Here is a 20,044-nt window from a genome sequence, read left to right on the forward strand (position 1 = left end):
TGAAGCAGGATTCAGGTGGAGGCATTTAGGTCTCTGATGCTCTCCAAGGATCCGCCTTTACCATGACACCCGTTTGTATAAGGAAGATTTCGTTTAACTACTTAAGTGTGTGTCTGACTTGTGTTTTTATACCTCACCTCATCTCCTCAAAAAGAGTTACTTTCTACATTAAATTCTTCACCTCCAGAATGAATTTGGTGTGCTTCTAAACACATTTATAAACATACCCAATTTCCTGCCTGGCTGAGTGAAACATTAATTCTCCAGCTTGGCACCTCATCCTACAGCTGTAATAATGGCCGTTATGCCCAAATAGGCCCGTAAACGGAAGACCTGCTGAGCAAAGACCCACTTTCCCAGCCCTGCTCCACCTCGTCAGCTTCTCTGCCAACTGACCAGGCGGAAGCAGCAGCAGGGGAGGAGGGCCTGCGTGTAGGTGGGGAGGGGATCGTTTTGAAAGCCTTAAATCCCTCACAGAGAAGAAGCAGCTGCTCCTTGTTTTTCTAACATCTGTCCCATCTGTCCCCATCCGCATCTGTCCCCATCCGCACCTCACCCTTCACCTCACCCTTCGGGGGCTGGAGCTAGCTACACGTAGATACGACAAGGGAGCCTTTCTGAAGGCTGGTTGGTGAGTGGGTATGAGCATCATTGCTACTCAGAAAGTTTCTTCTACTGAGAAGGGGACAGTTGGGGTTCTTGAGGACGATGGCTATCACCTTCCTTCATTTTTTTCTCACAAACATGCAGCTTTAATTGCCAGAGTGGGGATTTGTAGCATCACCCAAGTCGGACTGTGCGTCCTGAGGATATCATTTCACGAGACAGAGGTACCCCTAACGCGCACTTCCTAATTGTAACCTCCGGGGGAGGCACAGGCTTCCGATGTGGGGGGAGGGGAAATCAGGATGCTACACACAGTACAAGGATGCTGCACCGCCTTTAAGTGCCGCTCGCCGCATTTCGCAGCGTGCTGCCCATACCCGGGTTCCCCGCCAACACTGTGCGCCTCGGGACTTAAGGACCTTATTTTTATCCAGTTATTTCACCCTAGTATTCAGAACCGTGGCTGGAACCTGGCAGGCGTGAAATAGACACTTAAGAATGAATGAACGTTAACGAAGAAAAAACAAAGGAGCAGTCTGCTTCCTTTGGTTCGAAGGCGGGAGTGCAGGGAGAGGCTTGGACTTGAACCGAGTCGCCCCGGGACGCGCATCCCCCGGGCACGCCGCTTACAGGGTGGGCCGGCAGGCGCTCCCTTTGACCCCCAGCGCGCCTGCGCGGTCCAGGAGGCCCCCTCCCCGGGCGCGCAGTGACGCCCCCTCCCCGGTCCTTCCCTCCAACAAGTCCTCCCACTCGGGTCACGGGGTTGAGCACGGGGTTAGGAGTGCGCAGGCGCAGTGGGCGGCGGAAGTCGCGACCAGGAAGTCAGACGGGCAGGGGCCGCCCCGCTTTGCGAAGGGCCCCGCGCTCCTCCTCCTGCTCCCGCGTGCCGCCCACCCTGTCTCACGTGGGGCGCAGCCACGCCCCACCTGTGCGGGCGGCCACGCGGCTGCCACCTCCCGCGCGCGGACATGGCCCTCGACCCCACAGGTACGGGGCGGGAGGCGGGAGTTGCGGAGCCTCGGGGGCGTGCGGCGGGCGTGGGGCAGGGGGCGGGCTGGAGGTGGTGCGGCGCTGAGGCCGCCCCGCCCTCCCGCGTCCCCGGCGTCCGGCCCGCCGGCCCTCGGCGAGAGGGTTAGGGGATGGCGGTCCGACTGTGGCTTGCGGACGTTTTCCCCCTAGCGCCTGCCTCCTTGTCATCATGCTCTTTGCACAGTTTGGGGCACAGGCTCCTTTAAATATCTGTAGTCCGACTTGAACACATGGGTCAGGACGAGGGCCCGTTTCTCTAGAAAGTGTCCCCGGACTCCCGGTCCCGTCCCCTGACTTAGGCGCGCCCTCCTGGTGCCGCGCGGCGTCAGTGCCCGCCTCCGACGCCGTCCTCAGGAGTCCCCTGCGGTACCCGGCGCGGAGGATGCTCGCAGAGTTGCGGGTCTGGGGGGAGTGCTAATTGGCTTTGGAACATTCCCTTCGTTTTATGGATGTGAAAACTCAAGGCGGTGGGAGGAGGAATGACTTCCAACCTTTGGAGAGCCAGAAGTAAAACAGCCCTGTTGGTGACTCAGGGAGAAGGAAATAGATGTGTAGTTGACAAGTCTTGTGGCTGGGGGAGCTGAGTCCGGGTGAGACTCAGAATCCCACGTCCAGCCCGGGCTGCAGGCAGTGCTGCCGGCCGTGCTGCCGTTTGAGTCCTTCTGGAGTAAACAGATACTTGTTGCCACCTCACTGTGTGTCGTGTCTTGTTCTAGGCCCTAGGAAACTAGTGTATAGGACAGAAAGTCCCTGCTCTGTCTAGATCTTGTGTTCTAGTGGTGGAAGAAAGACAGCACCCCTCTCCCCGTACACACTTTTACATATTGTGGTAAACATGAAGAAAATAAGCGGTGACAGAGGTAGATGGTAAAGCGAGGACCACTTTAGGTGGAAGGGTCAGTGAAGAGCTCTAGGAGGAAGTGTCATGTGAATTGGCATCTGAAGGACCAGAGGAAGCAGTCCTGTAAAGAGGTAAGGAACCAGTATGCTAAGGCGCTCCAAGGTGCAAGTGCTTAAACGATTTGATTGGAGTGAGGGCCAGAGTGTGGAGATCTGTCAGGAAAGATGCTGGGAAAGTAGGCAGAACCTAGATGCTGCAGGGCTTGAGCGGTGATAAGTAAGCATTTGGATTTTTCCTCATGTTATCAAAAACGTGTGGAGGGTTTTAAAGAGGGCAGTGACATAATATGATACGTTATGCCTTTACTACCCTGGTAGCAGTGGTAGCATTGTAGAGGGACCCTGAGAGGAAGGTTAAGATGGTAGCAGCAGTCCAGGCCAGATATGTTGGTATGTATTGGCCTGGGCTGGTATTAGGAAGAAATGGAAAGAAAGACAAAGCTTCAGAAGATGTTTTGGAGGAGAAATTGACAGGACTTGCTGTTGCATTGAATGAGTGGTGAGCGAAAGGGAGGCATGAAGAGTAATTCCTAGACTCTTGATTTCAGCTGGGTGGCTGGTGATGGTCCAGTCTAACAACACGATGCTCATTGGAAATTCAGATGAAAGCAGACATGGAAACAAGATTGGAATGGAAAGTAAGAAAGTGGACTCAGCAAGTAGGACGATTTAAATATTTCTTTGTTTAATTATCAGGATACAAATGTATTGAAGTCAGCTTTTTTTTTTTTAAACTTAATTTTTGTTTGGTTCATAGGTTGAAACATAAGTTCATATTTTGATATTCCTCTTTTTACTGTACACAGTGGTATGTTTCTGAGTAGATATGCCAAATGAAGCTTATATAGCAAAATCTGTTTTCTCATTGGTTTATGTTAGGTTTTAAAAAATCTTTATACAAGTTTGATTTTCATTTGGCAGCGGCTTTTAACTGCCATTTTAACTAACTGTCCATTTTCCTCAAGAAATTCTGAACCCAACAATGAAATGCAGGTTGCATACTTTTATATGTAGTTTTATTTAAGGAATTTTCCTTTCTGTGAATGTAGAGGTAATACCAGCACTCTTTGGAAGCTTATCAGCCATAATTACGTTCCCTATTTTCTCTTACTATTTGAGTGCAAAGAGAAAAAGCTGGAGAGTCCAAAACACCGAGGGAAAGTGTGAGGGAGAGAGAAATTTTTAAAAAATACTAGTTGCTGTTTGCACTTGCAGATGTTCAGAATTACTTTGCCCAAGCCTCTGGCGGTTTAAAATAGTCCACGGGCAGTTCTAATATGCAGAGGAGAAACACGGCTCTGAAATCTCCCAGGTTTATTGACTTGATCTTCAGCTTTGTTTTCTTATCAACCTAATCTCCCTGCTCCTAGGGAAGTTCTCCCTACATCTGTAGCTGTAAACAGGACCTTTGATCACATAGTAATGATTCAAGAAATATACAGTATAGTTCATTCTCCTATAAAAGGACTTAAGCAGTTAGTCTTATTCCAAGTTATAACTCTTTCTGCAAGTATTATATTTATTTTAAAAATCCAGTCAAACTTAGGTGATTGAAATTTTAGAGGTTGTTTATTGATCACCTATAGAAAGGGTGTTAGAAGTGGTGCTTGTTGAAGTAGAATTTCCAGAAAGGTAAAATGATTACTTACGCTAAGACAAAGTGAATATGTATTGAAGATTTTCTTCAACTCAGTAATTAGTAAGGGAACCAGTAAAATGTAAAAAACACTCCAAAAAGCATTGAGAGGTAGATACTAGAATATGTCATAGATTGTTGGCTTAGATAAAAGCTGGTTAATTTAAATAGGGCCGTAAACTGTCATTTTGGGGGTTATCTTTCCCACTGGTCAGATATTATTTCTGTCTCTGTTGGACAAAGTTCTAGAATTTAACCTCTGCCCCTAACAAGTTGTAAAATAGCCCAGTCATGGGAAGTCCAGCCTAGTGCTGTCCTGAAAGGACACCCAATTAAGCCTTTGCTGCTTCCAGAGTCCAGAGAAATCATCTGACATGATTATATTCCCAGATGACAACTCACAGGAACCTGGGCCTGAGAAGTTTGATTTCTTACTTTTTCTAATACCTGGAAGAGATTCCCTTCTCCTCTGTTTTTCTTCTACCTTTTCCTCTTTGAGCAGGGTAGGTAGTTTCCCTGCCCCATCTATTAGGGTGGATTCACAGTGGGGGCAGCAGGAGAGAAGTTCCCTTAAGTGTGTGCGTGTGTCTCCCTCCATGGGTGTTTTCTTCCAGAAATCTAATAAGGGGAAGAACGTGGTAGTGAGCGGGCTCAGGGGTGGGAAGTGGGCTCAGGAATTTCATGACATTCCATGAGTAAGATGTGTGTATCTTGGGAGGATGGCATTATGGCAGCTCTTGGAATGCATGGGTTCTTTTAGTGGTTCCCATGGAGATGGAGGTAGATGAGCTTTAGGTATACCAGCACCCTCAGTCACCGGAAGATTCTGCTTTTCAAGTTAGACATCTCAACGGTTGGGAGAATCTTTTTTTTTTTCTGAGCATTGTGTGATTAATATGGAAAAATACTATAATGTAGTTGATTAGAAAATTTTTTATTTTGTTATTCTGTGTTTTCACAGTATCTGGTTACACACAAATTATATTCAAGTTGAGAGCTAAATATCTGACTTCCCACGTTTTATGTATTGCTAAGCTCAAATCATGTTTGCACTAGAAAATATATTGCTTTTGTCTCATTAGATTAACAACCTGAAATTGTCCTCTGAAATTTATTTATTTATTTTTAAAATTTATTTATTTCGGCCCGTGGGATCTTCGTTGCGGCATGCAGGATCTTTCATTGCGGCGAGCAGGCTCTAGAGCACATGAGCTCAGTAGTTGTGGCCCACGAGCTTAGTTGCCTGACCAGGGATCTAACCCGAGTCCCCTGCACTGGAAGGCGGATTCTTAACCACTGGACTGCCAGGGAAGTCCTCTGTTCTCTGAAACTTAAAAACGCTGGCATTAGCAGAGAGCACAGGAGAGAGAGAAGCATTGAAGTCAAAGAGGGATGTGTTTGGAGGCCCTGTGGGGTTTGGACTGTGATCATGAAATGTCTCCTAAACCCGTTGGTGGAGTTTGAATTTTATCCAAGAATAACAGGGAGACACTGCAAGTGCAAGAGAGTGACAGGTAGAACTTTCCTTCATTGTGTGTTGATCTGACTTTTGATCAGATCCCGAGCGAGATCTCAGCTGAACCATCTGCATTGGGGCATCACACCTGGAGGCATGGGAGGTCCGTCTCTCGTGGGTGGTTGTAATTTTGACCACCTGGCCAAGGTCTTGTCCCATTTCTTTGCTATGTTTTTCCTATCTTGTAATTAATAAGTAATCTGTGGGGAGACCATTGAAGACCATGCAGATGTTCCTTCCTCATCAAAAATCCCCCTTTGATTGAGTCTCCATTGATGATTTTTGCCCGATTCAGTCTTTCCTATGATGGTTACAGAATGATGGTTTTCTACCTCCAGCGCTCTCTCCGTGTTTATTAGATGGTTGTTGACATTTTGCTGTAGACAAGAAACCATTTTGTTTCTTATTGATTTATAGATTTGTTATTGGTGTGGACTCATGAATTTCTATCTTCTCCATGGTTCATCATTTGTTACTGTGTGTAATTATTTTGGTACTCACGTTTTCTCAGATTTGGCCAGTGAGAGTTCGTTCAAACCAGCTTCTGGGTCCTTGGGACGTGCTCCCATCATTTTTTGAGCATTTCCTTTTTTTCTCACACAATATCTCTGGCTCCTCTAGGACCTCCCCTGGCCCAGCCATAGAATTACTCATTTCTCAGACAAGCCCTGGTTCCTTTACTTGGGCACGGTATTGAGGAACGAGATTCGGGCACCTGGGCACCACTTGGGTGTTTTATGTGCAGGTGATTTATTCATGGAGTGTTTTTAGGAAAAACCTGCCAGGGAGGGAGGGGAACAGGAGCAGGAGGGGAAGAGGCTGAGTAAGGGTGTGCTGCAGGGCTTGTCCTGCTTTGGAGGCAAGGGAGCTGGGCTTTGTGATGCCTGTCAGCCCAAGCCCGCTGCAGGGGTAGGGAGAGGGGACCTCGAGAAGGAAAACCGCCAAGTGCTCCCATGCCCCAGGGCGGTGCTGGGAAGGTTGCAGGTGTGATGTTTCAGGTTCTCTCCTCCAGGAGGCACCTGTGTTCCCCGCCACGGGAGGGACACCAGCTCCATCCTAAAAATAACTTATGTGAGTCTGTTAGGAACCTTAGTTTGGGTAGTGAGAGCTTGGATCAGGTAGGCAGGTCAGGTAGGAAGGGGTACCCTTGCACATATAACGTAAATACACATAGATGTGTGTACTGCGTCCAGGTGTAAAGTATCTCGGGGTTGTGGTAAAAAAGTTTAAATATACCTAACATATGCCAAATTGTTTTTGTTTTTGTTTTTCCTCTAGGCCATTTGACATGCTGTTCCTTCTTTTTGGAATTTTTCCCTTTCTGCCCCACCGCCACACCTGTCTAAGTCTTGTTCATTTTTTTAAAAAAATCAGTTTCAGAGGATGCTTTCCCTGATGGTTACCACCCTCCAGACTTCTGCAAATTTTTTTTTTTAATATTTGGAATTTTAAAAACCACCAAAATTTCAAATACTCTGGGTATGGAGTTTCTTTCATTCTAATCTAGAGTTTTTTCCTTGAGAAATAGAATGAAACCTATAGACGGGGTATGTCTATATGTATCATATAACTTGAGAGATGAAGAAAAATCTGATGTGAAAATGGGAATATTTACTTGCGTGGTGACCAGTAAATGTCTTTCATATGGTTCCATATCTTTAACTATATTAGCGAAAGGATGATTAGAAAGGATAGGCCAGTTATTACACGTAGACTGCAAGACATTCTCCACCAGCCCCAGGAGGCACTGTACTGTTATGCAGTTAGCACCGAATTGAATTTGGGAATGAGTAGGACTGACTTGTTTCAGACTTTGCCAGTAACCTCAGGTCCTTTAAGAATTCTGAACGGCATAATCTGAGATTTGAGGATGAGGGGCAGGGAGAGTAAGATGTATCAGCAGCTGAGGCTGCTTCAAGCCTTAAAGTTGTATGTTTTTAAATACTTCCAGCTGGTCTCAAGGGGTTCTTGACTCAGCACAGAAAGTTCATGTTTCATTGACTCGATTAGTATGGTTATTTATCTCTAAGGGTGTTAATGCTGTATTTGTAGGCATCTCTAGGTGTATAGATGTCAAAAATGCAAGTACCTTAGACTTGATAGAAGTGGGCCACACAAAATGTGCCCAAATAAGAACGTTGATTCCCAAATTAACCTTCTCCCCCCACCAGCCCCCATTATACTTTTACATTTGTAAGTAAAGAGATTGAGGGAAAACATTTTTAAGAACGTGGTGTTTACTATCCTGCATTGTGTTTTTGCTAAAGAACTGTTACTGGGAGGTTTTCCAGATTAAAGGATTTGTTAATTAACTAAGTATGGTTAATTGAAAGACAGAGTTTTAAATGTTTATGCTGCAGAATAAGGTACATCAGTGTATAAACAATCCTTAGCATGTTGCTTGGTACATAGTAGGTGCCTGATAAATGTTTAACAGAATGAATATCAAATGAATGAATATTTTTTTTTCAACTATTTGTTAGTATAATGATTATCAAATGTAGAAATTTAAATACATGTGTCATTTATTAAATAGTTTTATTGCATGTTTACCATATGCTAGGAGTTAGAGGGAGTTATAGAGGTTAATGAGACATGTTCTCTGACCTCATTCTACTTAAGTTTCGTGCAGTGTTTTTTTTTTAATTTTTTTTTTTTATATCTTCCAGTCACTTAGGCTGGGCAGCCTGGTGAGGGAAGGGGTCTTGGGCTATGCCCCTTAACCCTTGGGTGTCTGGCATGATACGCCCGTTTTCTTTCTTTTTTAAAATTTATTTATTTTATTTATTTTTAAAATTTTTGGCTGCGTTGGGTCTTCGTTGCTGCGCGAGGGCCTTCGCTAGTTGTGGTGAGCGGGCGCTACTCTTTGTTGCGGTGCGGTGGCTTCTCTTGTTGCAGAGCACGGGCTCTAGGCGCACGGGCTCAGTAGTTGTGGCTTGCAGGCTCTAGAGCGCAGGCTCAGTAGTTGTGGCTCACGGGCTTAGTTGCTCCGCGGCATGTGGGATCTTCCCGGACCAGGGCTCGAACCCTTGTCCCCTGAATTGGCAGGTGGATTCCCAACCACTGTGCCACCAGGGAAGCCCCGTGCAGTGGTTCTTAATCTAGAATCTGATATTCGAATTATTTGGGGAGCTTTTAAAAATACCAATGCCTGGGTGTTACCCCAGCATCTCTGTTTTAACTGGTCTAGGGTGGGACCCAGAATCACAATTTTTAAAAGCCCTCTCAGGTGTGGCTGTTAGATGCAGCCAGAATTGAAAACTTCTGGTACCAAACCCTGTCTTAGTCTGCTTGGGCTGCCGTAATAACATTCCATAGACTCGGTGGCTTAAACAGTGAACATTTATTTTCTCGCAGTTTGGGAGGCTGGGAGTCCGAAGTCAAGGTGCGGACCGATTTGGCTACTGGTTCTTCCCCTTCTTTACAAGGCCACCTATCAGATTAGGGCCCTACCCATATGAGCTCATTTAACTTTAATCACCTCTCCAACTACAGTCATTTTGGGTTTAGGGCTTCGACATGAAAATGGTGGTGGTGGGGACACAGTTCGTCCGTAGCAACCATTGATCTAGCAGGAGAAGATTTCGTAGGTAGTGTGCTGTGCTGTGTTCTAAGTCCACGTGTGATTAGAGCCATAGCGTTTGTGCATGAAACACCGTGGGGTTAGAGGGTGGAGAATTCGCTTTCAGGTGCTGGGGTCAGGGAGCACTTTGGGTAGAACAAGAGTTGAGTGTGATGTTAAATAAGTAAACTCTGATAAGGAAATAAGAGGTAGGAGATGGAAAATAAAGACAGAAGATTGAGCTTGAGTTTGACTTGACTAGTGATTTGCTGGGTGGTGATGCAAGATTGCTTTGAGCTATGTAAGCCTCAGGTTCATAACGCCTGCTCCTGCCTGTGATGGTGTTTGTAAAATGATCCCTTCTACCACCACTTTTTCCTTCCTTCTGAAAATATTTATTGTGCTTTTTCTGTGTACTATATAAATCCAAGCTGACTTTTTTTTTTTAAGCTAAGAAGGATAATATGACCACTGGGGTGGCAGAATAAAGATTTAAACTATAGAAATTTTAAGTTGAAATTCTGATGCTGGTGGGACTTGGGAATTACTAACAGATACTTGAAAATGTGGGCTGAGTAGATTTGGAGATGTAGACAAGCAATGAGAACACAGCATAAAAAGTACCATTTTTAAGGTGGAGCCTTGTGGGATTGCCGCGGGAGGAATAGGAGCAGAGCTTACCTAGAGAGTGTTTGTACTTTTTTCAGTATTACCATAGTTCAGAATATTTTTGAGGCTCCTTTAGAATTTGCCTTCAGCCTCTACAGTACACATATCTTAAATATTTATCTTAATATCCTCATTTTGGTAAATTTTTGTTCTGAAGGTGAACTTGAATTTCAGCCAAGGTTAGCCAGAGGCAGTCTGGTGAAGCTGGTAGGAAGAAAGTTGTATTGTGGAACTGGTTTTAACTCAGAACTCAGACTGGCTCTGAAGGCCATCCTGAGAAAGATGTGAGTGATTTGAGCAAGGGTTGAATCTTTGAAATAAGTGAATAAGGTCTCAATATAAAAATAATTCCCTTGCTGTGTTATCAAAGTGGTCCATGTGTTTCGTTAAATTTTATGAACTCTTACAAGATGGAGGGGAAGAACTGGTAGAGCTAGTGTGGCCAGAGGCATTGAGAAGCATTCGTAAGGATGCAAGTAGCCCACTGTGTTCCAGACGGACGCCGGAGGGAAAATAAATCAGGAGTGTGTTGCTGGGAGGCCCAGGCATGCTGTCATTTAGTCCTTCTGTTTCCCGTAATAACACGGCTGATTTTCTATTAGATATCAATGGGAAATTGTGCTTGTAGCAAAAGACAGTCTTGAAGTTTTACCAAATAAAGTAAATGTGAAGCCTTTTCATTTAAGACATTATGGCCACAATGGAGATTGCAGTGCTTTTCTAAAATTGGCATGTCTTCTTGCATAAGTCGATTTCCTGCTTTGGTATACTTTTAGTCTTGTCCCTTTCTGGCCTCATCTTGGTTAAAGCAATGTGGGTGGAAGAGGAAGTTTTCACACCTAGCAATCTGCAGAATCTGAGGTCCAAGAAATAGGTGCTTTGGGGAAATGGGCACATGTGGTGTGAACGAGGTGGTTACTACCAGAGGAAGCTGATAGGACAGAGGAGTACAAATGTAGCACAATGATTGTGGGAAGTCCGTGGTGTGTGACCCAGAAGCAGAGCAGAAATAGGCACATCTGCTTCATTGATGTGCTTTCTGGGTTTTGTAAGTTTGAGCTTATAAAAAGATTCTATTGTCACTGACTGACCTGATATTTGATGTTTATTCTCTGTGAAGGTACTTTTCAGCCAACTGACAAATCAGTCCTTTTGCTTTTTTTTTTTTTTTAAATAATTTTCTTCATGGTCAGAATCATTTAGCTTTACTTTCTGATCAAGAAATGTGAAGTTTTGAATTTTGCTTGTTCAAAACGATGCTTCTGAAACCAACAATCTTCTTGTCCAAGGGTTCTCTCAGGCTTCTCCGTGACTTTGGAAGCTCACGGGACCTTGTTTGCTGAAGTCCCCTGAAATAGGCCACTGCCCCAGGTGAGGGGTCGGGTTGTGGAAGAAGATTTGGGGCCTGCCCTTTTATCAGAGGCCTGGGTTATTTCCCCTCTGTGAGTCTCCATGTTTTTATGTGCAAAACAGAATCCAAATACTTAACCTGAGGGGGCTTTAAGAAGACTAAAGGGTGTTCCTGGCCTTCATCTTGAGGTTTCATAGCCAGAGGCTGCTGGACTGTTGGGAGGAAAATCTTTCCTGCTATGGATTTTCTTTGTTTTGTCGATTCAAGTGTGGCAAAAAAGTGGCATTATCTAAATAACAATTAAATTAATTACATTAGAACATTTTCAGTGTTGAAAAGGTATTCCTTGCCCTTCTGGTGTGACTTCTTTCCAGTGGAAGATTCTGTGATGCTCTGAGTTGCATCACTGTTATCTTTGTGGATTCATGGCAAGTGCTGCTGTCATTTGCCTTGTAATTGAGGATGGCATGTTGCAGGAACACGTGAGCCCCAGAGCAAAGTCTGAACTAACAAAGTCAGCCAGTGAAAAAGGTGAAAATTGACTTTCAGGTGATGATAGAATGTTGAGAAGTTGGAGCTTTGGAAATTTTCCCCAGTGGTGTTATCCTGATTCTTCATCTCAGTATAAATTCATGTGACTATAGAGTAGCAAATTCTCAAAATTTGATTTTTTTTGTAGGCTTTGGTGCAAATGTATAACATATGCATCATATTGACATTGAGGGAATCACCCTGTAATTTTGTGAATAAAAAGTGCCATATCTATAATATTTGTAGTGTTGAAGGAAACTTTGAAATATGTATAAAATCATAATTAATTAAAAATTGACATTTAATGATCGGTATGCTACCAAGCGGTATCAGAATTAATTATATATTTTTAAGTCTGGTTTTTTTTTCTTTTTTTTTTTTGGGCTGCATGGCATGCAGGATCTTAGTTCTCTGATCAGGGATAGAACCTGTGCCCCCTGCAGTGGAAGCGCAGAGTCCTAACCGCTGGACCTCCAGGGAATTCTCAAGTCTGTTATTTCTGATTTAACACCAAGAGTGTAGAAAATCTAAATAAATATTTATATGATTCTAGAATTTTCTTTGCCATAGGAGGTTTTAGAAGAACGATCAGAACGAGTTCTTGCAAGCCATTTAAAAAATGTTTCCGGAGGAATATTATAACCTAGAATTTATAATGTAGGTAAATTTAGGTAATCAATATTATAATTTACGTATGGAAAAAATGGTTCAGTACCACAAAGCTATGTCTTTATTCAGGGAGCTAATTTAAAAAATTAGTGCTTTATCTAAGAGCACTGCAAGATGTGTAGAGAAAGAGTGGATTCATCAGGACACATTATAGGTGAGTTGTATAGATTAAAACTGTATGAGTGAAAGGAAGAGATCACATTCTGAAATTGATTATATAAAGTAGATCAGCATATCACAGTATTTCTTCTAATCTGTTCAGTAATAATACTGTTAATTACTGATGCCTAAATATGGTTTGCACTATAGACAAGGAGAAAAGAAGTGTGTGGAGACTGCCCCAGTTTTATTGTCTTCCCTCCAAATAGATACCAGCTTTCCACTCACAGGATGTGTCACAGACACTTCAAATTCAGCTTGTCTACCCTGAATCACCCTCCCACCTGGGGTTTCTTTTGTCTCCCTGTCTCAGTGAGTGGTCACATCGTTTCATTTGGAGCCAGAAAACTGGGAAGCTCTCCTTGACTCATCCTGGTTCCTTAGTCCCCTCAGGTCCCACCACTCCTCCAGAGCCTCCCTCTCAATCTGTCCTTTTTTCTCCACCCATACTTGCAGTTCCTTCTGTATGCTAGTGTTCTTTTTCTCATCTTATAGCAGCTCTGGCAAAGCTAAGGAAAAGAGAAGGCATAAATCAATAGTGTAGGCCAGAGTTCAGCAATCTATACCCTGGGCAGAATCTGGTAAGGCCTGTAGGCTGTGAATGGTTAGTAACATTTTCAAAGGGTTGTTAAAAATAAATAAATAAATAAATAAAAGGAGTATACATGACTGAGATGGTTTGTAGCCTACAAAGCCTGAAGTATTTACACTCTGGTCCTTAACAGAAAAAGTTTGTTGACCCCCTGGCATAGGTAGTGAAAATTGGGATACAGTTATAGGTGTAGTAAAGAGGAAAAAGTCATGTGAACGTCTTCATATCATTATTTTTAAATTTTAGATGAAGTGGATAGTTTCCTTGAGAAATACAAACATACTAAAAACTGCAGCTTACTCAAGACTAAATAGAAAGCCCTTAGAAAATTGGATCAGTAGTTAAAACTCTCTTTGTGTCTATCTCCCACACACATACATACTCCCAAACCCTGACTAAACCAGGTACACTCACACATATACGCATATACATGGCAGGATATTGGCTTATGTGATTGACTGTTGGGCAGGTCTGAAATGTGTAGGGCAGGGTGTCAGGAAGGGCAGCCCTGGAACTCTTGGTCATGAGCCAAAGGTGTGGTCTGCAGGTGGAATTCTTCAGGAAAATCTCAGGTGCGCTCTGAAGACTTTTCAACTGATTGAATCAGGCCCACTCAGGTTTTCTAGGGTGATCTTCCTAAAGTCAACTGATTAAAGACGTTAATCACATCTGCAAAAATACCTTCCCAGCAACAGCTGGATTAGTGTTTGTGTGAATACCTGGGGACTAGCACCTCACCAAATTGACCCATAAAGCTGACCATCACGGGTGGTTTCTACCAAACTTTCAAAGGACTGGTAATAATCTTGATTTTTAAACAAAGGGGTCCAGAAAATACAAAATGAAGTCCCTAACGTATTGTTTGAATAATGTGACTTTGATACCAAAACAACACAAAGATAGGAGAGTAAAGTCACAGGCAGATCTCAACATGAAGATAACTTCAAAGATTCTAAGCAAAATTTGAGCACTCAAGACAGGTGCTGCTGGTTACTACTCACTGTTCTTCTAAAAGACATAGACAGAATTGAAAAAGAAAGGTACAGAGCTTTCCTGATGATTGTCTATATAGAAATTGGAGGACTTCCCTGGTGGCGCAGTGGTTAAGAATCCGCCTGCCAATGCAGGGGAAACAGGTTTGAGCCCTGGTCCGGGAAGATCCCACGTGCTGCAGAGCAACTAAGCCCATGTGCCACAACTACTGAGCCACAACTACTGAAGCCCGCACGCCTAGAGACCACGCACCACAACGAAGAGTAGCCCTTGCTAGCCGCAACTAGATAAAGCCCGCGAGCAGCAATGAAGACCCAACGCAGCCAAAAATTAATAAATAAATAAATAAATTTATAAAAAAAAAAGAAATTGGAAGAGAATCTATTGGCAGAGTATTAGAATTAATGAGAATTAAGTAAGGTTGTATTGGTTATAAGGACAATATAAAAAATTTAGTTGAACCTACATACCAGCAATAAATAATTACATATTATTTATGAAAAGATACCTTTCCTGATAGAAATAGATCTAATAAAAGATGAATAGTATCTTGAAGGAGAAAGTTATAAAACTTCTTGTCTACTTAATTATTTAATTTCTGATAGTTAATGTGTTAAAATCACCCACTGTGAGTATAGGTTTGTATCATGTTTTAAAGTTAACATATTATCAATTGAAGTAAAATATATATATAGTGAAATTTACAGATTGTGAGTTTTGATAAATGCATACGTCCCAAACAGGACATCCCTCAGAGAATATCCGTCTCAATGCCCATGGATAACTAGTGTTCTGATTTTTATCATTGTAGATTAGTTTTGCATGTTCTTGAATCCTATGGTATGTACTCTTGTGTCTGGCTTCTTTTTCTCAACAGAATTTTTGAGATTCACCCAAGTTGAGTAAGCCAGTAGTTCATCCTTTTGTAGTGCTAAGTAGTATTCAGTGGACATTTAGGTTGTTTCCAGTTTGGGGCTATCATGAATAATGCTTCTATAAACTGACTTGTACAGGTTGTTTTCTGGACATATATTTTCGTTTATCTTGGGTAAATGAATACCTAGGGAGTGGAAAATAGGCTGGGTGTATATTTAACTTTATAACTTAATAAGCAGGTTTCCAAAGAAGTTTATCATCTCACACTCCCGCCTGCATGTATGAAAGTTCCAGTTGCTCCATGTTTCTTCCTTACATTTGGTGTCATTAGTGTTTTTCATTTTAGTCATTCTGGTGGGTGTGAAATGACATCATAGGTTTCATTTGCATTTTCTTAATGACTAATGATTTTGAGCACCTTTTCACGTATATATTTACAGTTTTGTGTATCTTCTTTTTGAAGTGTCCACTATAGCCTTTTGCCTCTTTTTTTATTGGGTTGTTTGTATTTTTGTTATTGATAGGAGTTTTTTAATATATTCTAGAGTCAAGTCCTTTGTCAGATACATATATTTTGCCCATTTCTAATTGGATTGTTTTCTTATGGTCGAGGGTAAGCAAGTCTGAATATTCTGCAAATACATAAAGATCTTCTCCTATGATTTCTTCTAGAAGTTTTTTTTCCTTAACTTTTTATTTTGAAATAATTACAGACTCACAGAAGTTATAAAAAATACTAATGTGTAGAGTCTCTTGTGCCCTTCACCCTGCTTCCTCCAACAGTGAAATCTTATGTAACTGTAGTACAAATATCAAAAGCAGGAAACTTGACGTTGGTACAATACTGTTAACTAGACAGTAGACCTTTTCGGTTTTCACCAGTTTTTATATACATGCATATGTTTGTGTGTATGGTTCTATGCAGTTTTACTCCATGTTCCTGTTCTTAAAGGGAAAGCATTCAGTCTTTTACCATTAAGTATGATGTTAGCTATAGATTATTTGCAGATTCTTTGTTAGATTGAAGAAGTTCCTTTCTAGTCCTAGTTTACTGAGTTTTGTTTGTTCATTTTTAATGAATAGTGTTGAATTTTATGTGTTTTTTTCTGCGTCAGTTGATGTGATCTTACGGCTTTCCTCTTTTACACTGTTAATATGATAGATCACATTGATTGTTTTTCAAATAGTGAACCAACCTTGCATCCTTGGAATAAAGCTCACTTGGTGTGGTGTATTTTTCTTTTTATATATTGCCAGATTTGATTTGCTAATATTTTGTTGAGGATTTTTGCATCTGTATTCATGAAGGATATTAGGTTTTTTTTTTTTTAATATTGCTTTGCTTTTGGTATCTGAGTAATGCTGCCCTAATAAAATGTGGTGGATTCAACCAACTGCCATTGTGTAATACTGTAGTACCCATGTATTGGAAAAAGTCTGCGTATAAGTGGACCCTCACAGTTCAAACCCTTGTTGTTCAAGGGTCAACTGTATTGGTTTGAGACTTTAAATATGAGCATTTATTGCTATATATTTCCCTATAAGCACTGCTTCAGCTTTGTCTTACAAATTTTGATATGTTATGCTTTCATTTTTATTCAGGTCAGTGTATTCTTTTACTTCCTCTTTTGACTTATGAATTATTTAGAAGTGTGTTATTTAATTTCCAGGTGTCAGGAGGTTTTCCTGCTATCTTTCTGTTACTACTGTCTAGTTAACTCCATTCCATTTGATTTATCTGTAGGGTTTCTGTATTTATTTCTTAGTTTTTTTAAGTGGTTGTTCTAAAGATTACATTATGCATACATAGTTTATCACAGTCTACTAGCATCAACATTTTATCTTTCAAATAGAATGTAGATATCTTACTACCACCAAAGTTGCTTTATCCTCTTTCCTTTATCATGAAGTCATCTTTAATATTATCTCTATATACATTGAGAAATGCTATAATTTTTGCTTCTGTCAAAAGTAATTTTTAAAATTCAAGAAAAGAATAGTTTATTACATTTATCCTTTGTGTTGCCCTTTCTTCATTCCTGTTGTTCTGAGTTTCCTTTTGTTAATATTTCCTTCCTGTCTGAATAACTTCCTCTAGCCATTCTGTTACAACAGGTCTGCTGGCAAGAAATTACCTTAGCTTCCTTTCCTCTGAGTTATCTTTATTTTGTCTTCAATCCTGAAAAACATTTTTTCTGGTTATAGAATTTTTGATTGACAGGTCTTTTCTTTTAGTATTCAAAAATACTGTGACACTTCCTTCTGGCCTCTGTGGTTTCTGAAGAGAAAGCCTTTGTCTTTTGAATTTTTGTTCTGCTATATTTCTCTCTGATGCCTTGAAGATTTTTTTTTTTTAATTTTTGTATACAGCAGTTTCTTATTAGTCATCAATTTTATACACATCAGTGTATACATGTCAGTCCCAATCGCCCAATTCAGCACACCACCATCCCCTCCCCACCATGGCTTTCCTCCCTTGGTGTCCATACCTTTGTTCTCTACATCTGTGTCTCAACTTCTGCCCTGCACCTTGAAGATTTTTCTTTCTCATTTTCCGAAGTATGATTATGATTTGTCTGGGTGTGTATTTCTTTAGGTTTTTAACTGTTTTCTTGAATTGATAGTTTTTTGTCTTTTGACTAGTTTGGAAAGGTGTCAGTCATTTCTTCAAATATTTTTTCAGCCCTGCATTCTTTTTACCTCTTTTTCTGAGACTGTGGTAAAATCAATGTTAGATCTTTTCTTCTTGTCTTGCAGGTTCCTGAGCCCCAGTTCATTTTTTAAAAAGCCATTTTCTATTTTATAGATTGGAAAGTTATTATTGAATTATTTTCTAGTCCTCTGACTTTTTATTATGCCATTTCCATTTGATTTTTGTATATTAATTTTGTATCTGGAAGCCTTGCTAAACTCACATACTAGTTCTAGTAACTTTTTGTAGATTCTATTGGATTTTCTATATAGACGCTTATATGATCTTTGAGTAACTATGGTTTTATTTTTTCCTTTTCAATCTAGAAGCCTTTTATTTTTCTTGCCTTATTGCACTGGCTAGAACTTCCAGTATAATGCTGAATAGAAATGGTAAGAGCAGACTTCTTTATCTTTTGTTCCCTGTTTTAGGAGGAAAACATTCAGTGTTTCACCATTAAATATGATATCAGCAGTGGGTTTTTCTTTAGATGCTGTTTATCCTGTTGAGGAAGTTTCCTTCTGTTCCTGCTTTACTGAGGGTTTTAATTAGGAATGGATATTAGGTTTTTGTCAAATGTATTTTCTGTGGCTTGTTGTCATAACCATGTGTCTTTCCTTCTTTAGTTTTTTAATATGATGAATTACATTTCTTGACTTTTGAATATTAAATGAAGCTTGCAATCCTGGGATAGACCCCACCTAGTCATGAAGTATTATCCTTTTTTGTATTGCTGAATTCAATTTGCTCATCTTTTGTAAAGAGTTTTACATCTGTATTCATGATGGGATATTGGACTGTAGTTTTCTTGTAATATCTTTATCTGGTTTTGATATCAGGGTAATGCTGGCTGCAGAGCAGTTTTCTGAAAGAGTTTGTATGGAATTGATATTATTTCTTTCTTAAATGTTTGGCCACATTCACCAGTGGGGCTCTCTGGGTCTGGAATTTTTTTGTGAGAAAGCTTTTAACTACAGATTCAATTTTCTTAATAGATATAGGGCTATACTGGTTATATGTCCTTTTGAGTTAGGTTTGGTTATTTGTGTTTTCTCAAGGAATTTGTCCACTTCATCTTTGTTGTCAAATTTATTGACCTACATTTAAAAATCACTTAAATACATTATTATTATATAAAAATGTGTATCATTTCTGATCTTTGTGACCTCCCTTTTTTCCTGGCAAGGTGGTTTATCAGTTTTAATAATGTTTTCAAAGAACCAGTTGTGGTTTCATTGCTTTTCTCTATCATTTTGCTTGTTTGTTTTGGTTTCTATTTCATTGATTTATGCTTAGATCTTTATTATTTCTTTTCTTTGCTTTGTGTTTATTCTTTTTCTGATTTCTCAAGGTGGAAGATTAAGTCATTGATTTAAGACCATCCTTTTTTTCCAATGTAAACTTTTAGTGCTATAAATTTTTCTATCAGTACTGTTTTAGCTGCATCACACAAATTTTGATATGTTATATTTTCTTTCATTTCAAAATACGTTCTAATTTCTCTTTTCATTTCTTCCTAGACCCATAGGTTATTTTAAAGTGTGTTATTTAGTGTCAAGAGATCCTTTTGTTACTGATTTCTACTTTTAAATACACTGGTGTCAGGGAACATACTTTGTATGATTTGAATTCTTTTACACTTATTAAGATTTGTTTCATAGCCCAGACTATAGTTTATCTTGGTAAATATTCAGCTGTTATTGAGTGGAGTATTCTATAAACATTAGGTCAAGTTAGTTGATAATGTTGTTCAAGTACTCTACAGTTTTAACATGTAAATTTAAATGTATGTTTTCTAATATGCCTTATATATTTACACTTGTACATCATGGATTCATTTTATTTGATCAGAATATATTCTCTGTTACTTCTTGTGGCAGATTTTATTTTACAAAGAAGGTTACAACAGTATCTTCCCTCCCTCAGGCTCCGTGTGATGTGGCCCTCCCTCCACTGGAGTGTAGGCTGAGCCCAGTGACTTGAAATCAACATAAGGTAGCGGGAACAAGGCTGCACGGCTTCCACGACAGGCTCAGAAAAGGCCGCTTACCCGCTGTACCCTGTGTAGGTGATTTGGCCTTTCCAGTCCGCATATCAGATAAATATGTGAAAAAAGAAGTCTTCTTGGCAGTAAATCCTCCAGCCCCAGCTTTTGCGGCTGTTGAAGTCAGGGCCTGTGGCTGGAGTCTTCCCAGATGAGCCCCAGACACAGAAGCAGAGGAGTCACTTCTGCTCTACCTGCGTGAACTCCTGCCCATGGGCT

At 40.9% G+C, this 20,044-nt stretch overlaps 1 protein-coding gene across 4 annotated transcripts in view; it reads left to right on the forward strand.

The window, feature by feature from the left end:
- The first annotated feature begins 1,413 nt into the window (after positions 1-1,413).
- The window catches only part of CMC1 (C-X9-C motif containing 1), a 72,629-nt gene continuing 53,998 nt past the window's right edge, over positions 1,414-20,044 (forward strand). For 2 of the 4 annotated variants that reach the window (XM_036870404.1, XM_036870405.1), the window contains exon 1: positions 1,414-1,593. In XM_036870404.1, coding sequence (XP_036726299.1) covers positions 1,575-1,593 — 19 coding nt within the window. In that variant the 5' untranslated portion in view covers positions 1,414-1,574. Of the gene's footprint in view, positions 1,594-3,083; positions 3,195-20,044 lie in introns of all 4 variants that reach the window. The other 2 variants (XM_036870402.1, XM_036870403.1) reach the window with 2 other exon arrangements.

Source organism: Balaenoptera musculus, chromosome 11 (genome assembly GCF_009873245.2).
Source record: "Balaenoptera musculus isolate JJ_BM4_2016_0621 chromosome 11, mBalMus1.pri.v3, whole genome shotgun sequence".
Lineage (NCBI taxonomy): Eukaryota > Metazoa > Chordata > Mammalia > Artiodactyla > Balaenopteridae > Balaenoptera > Balaenoptera musculus.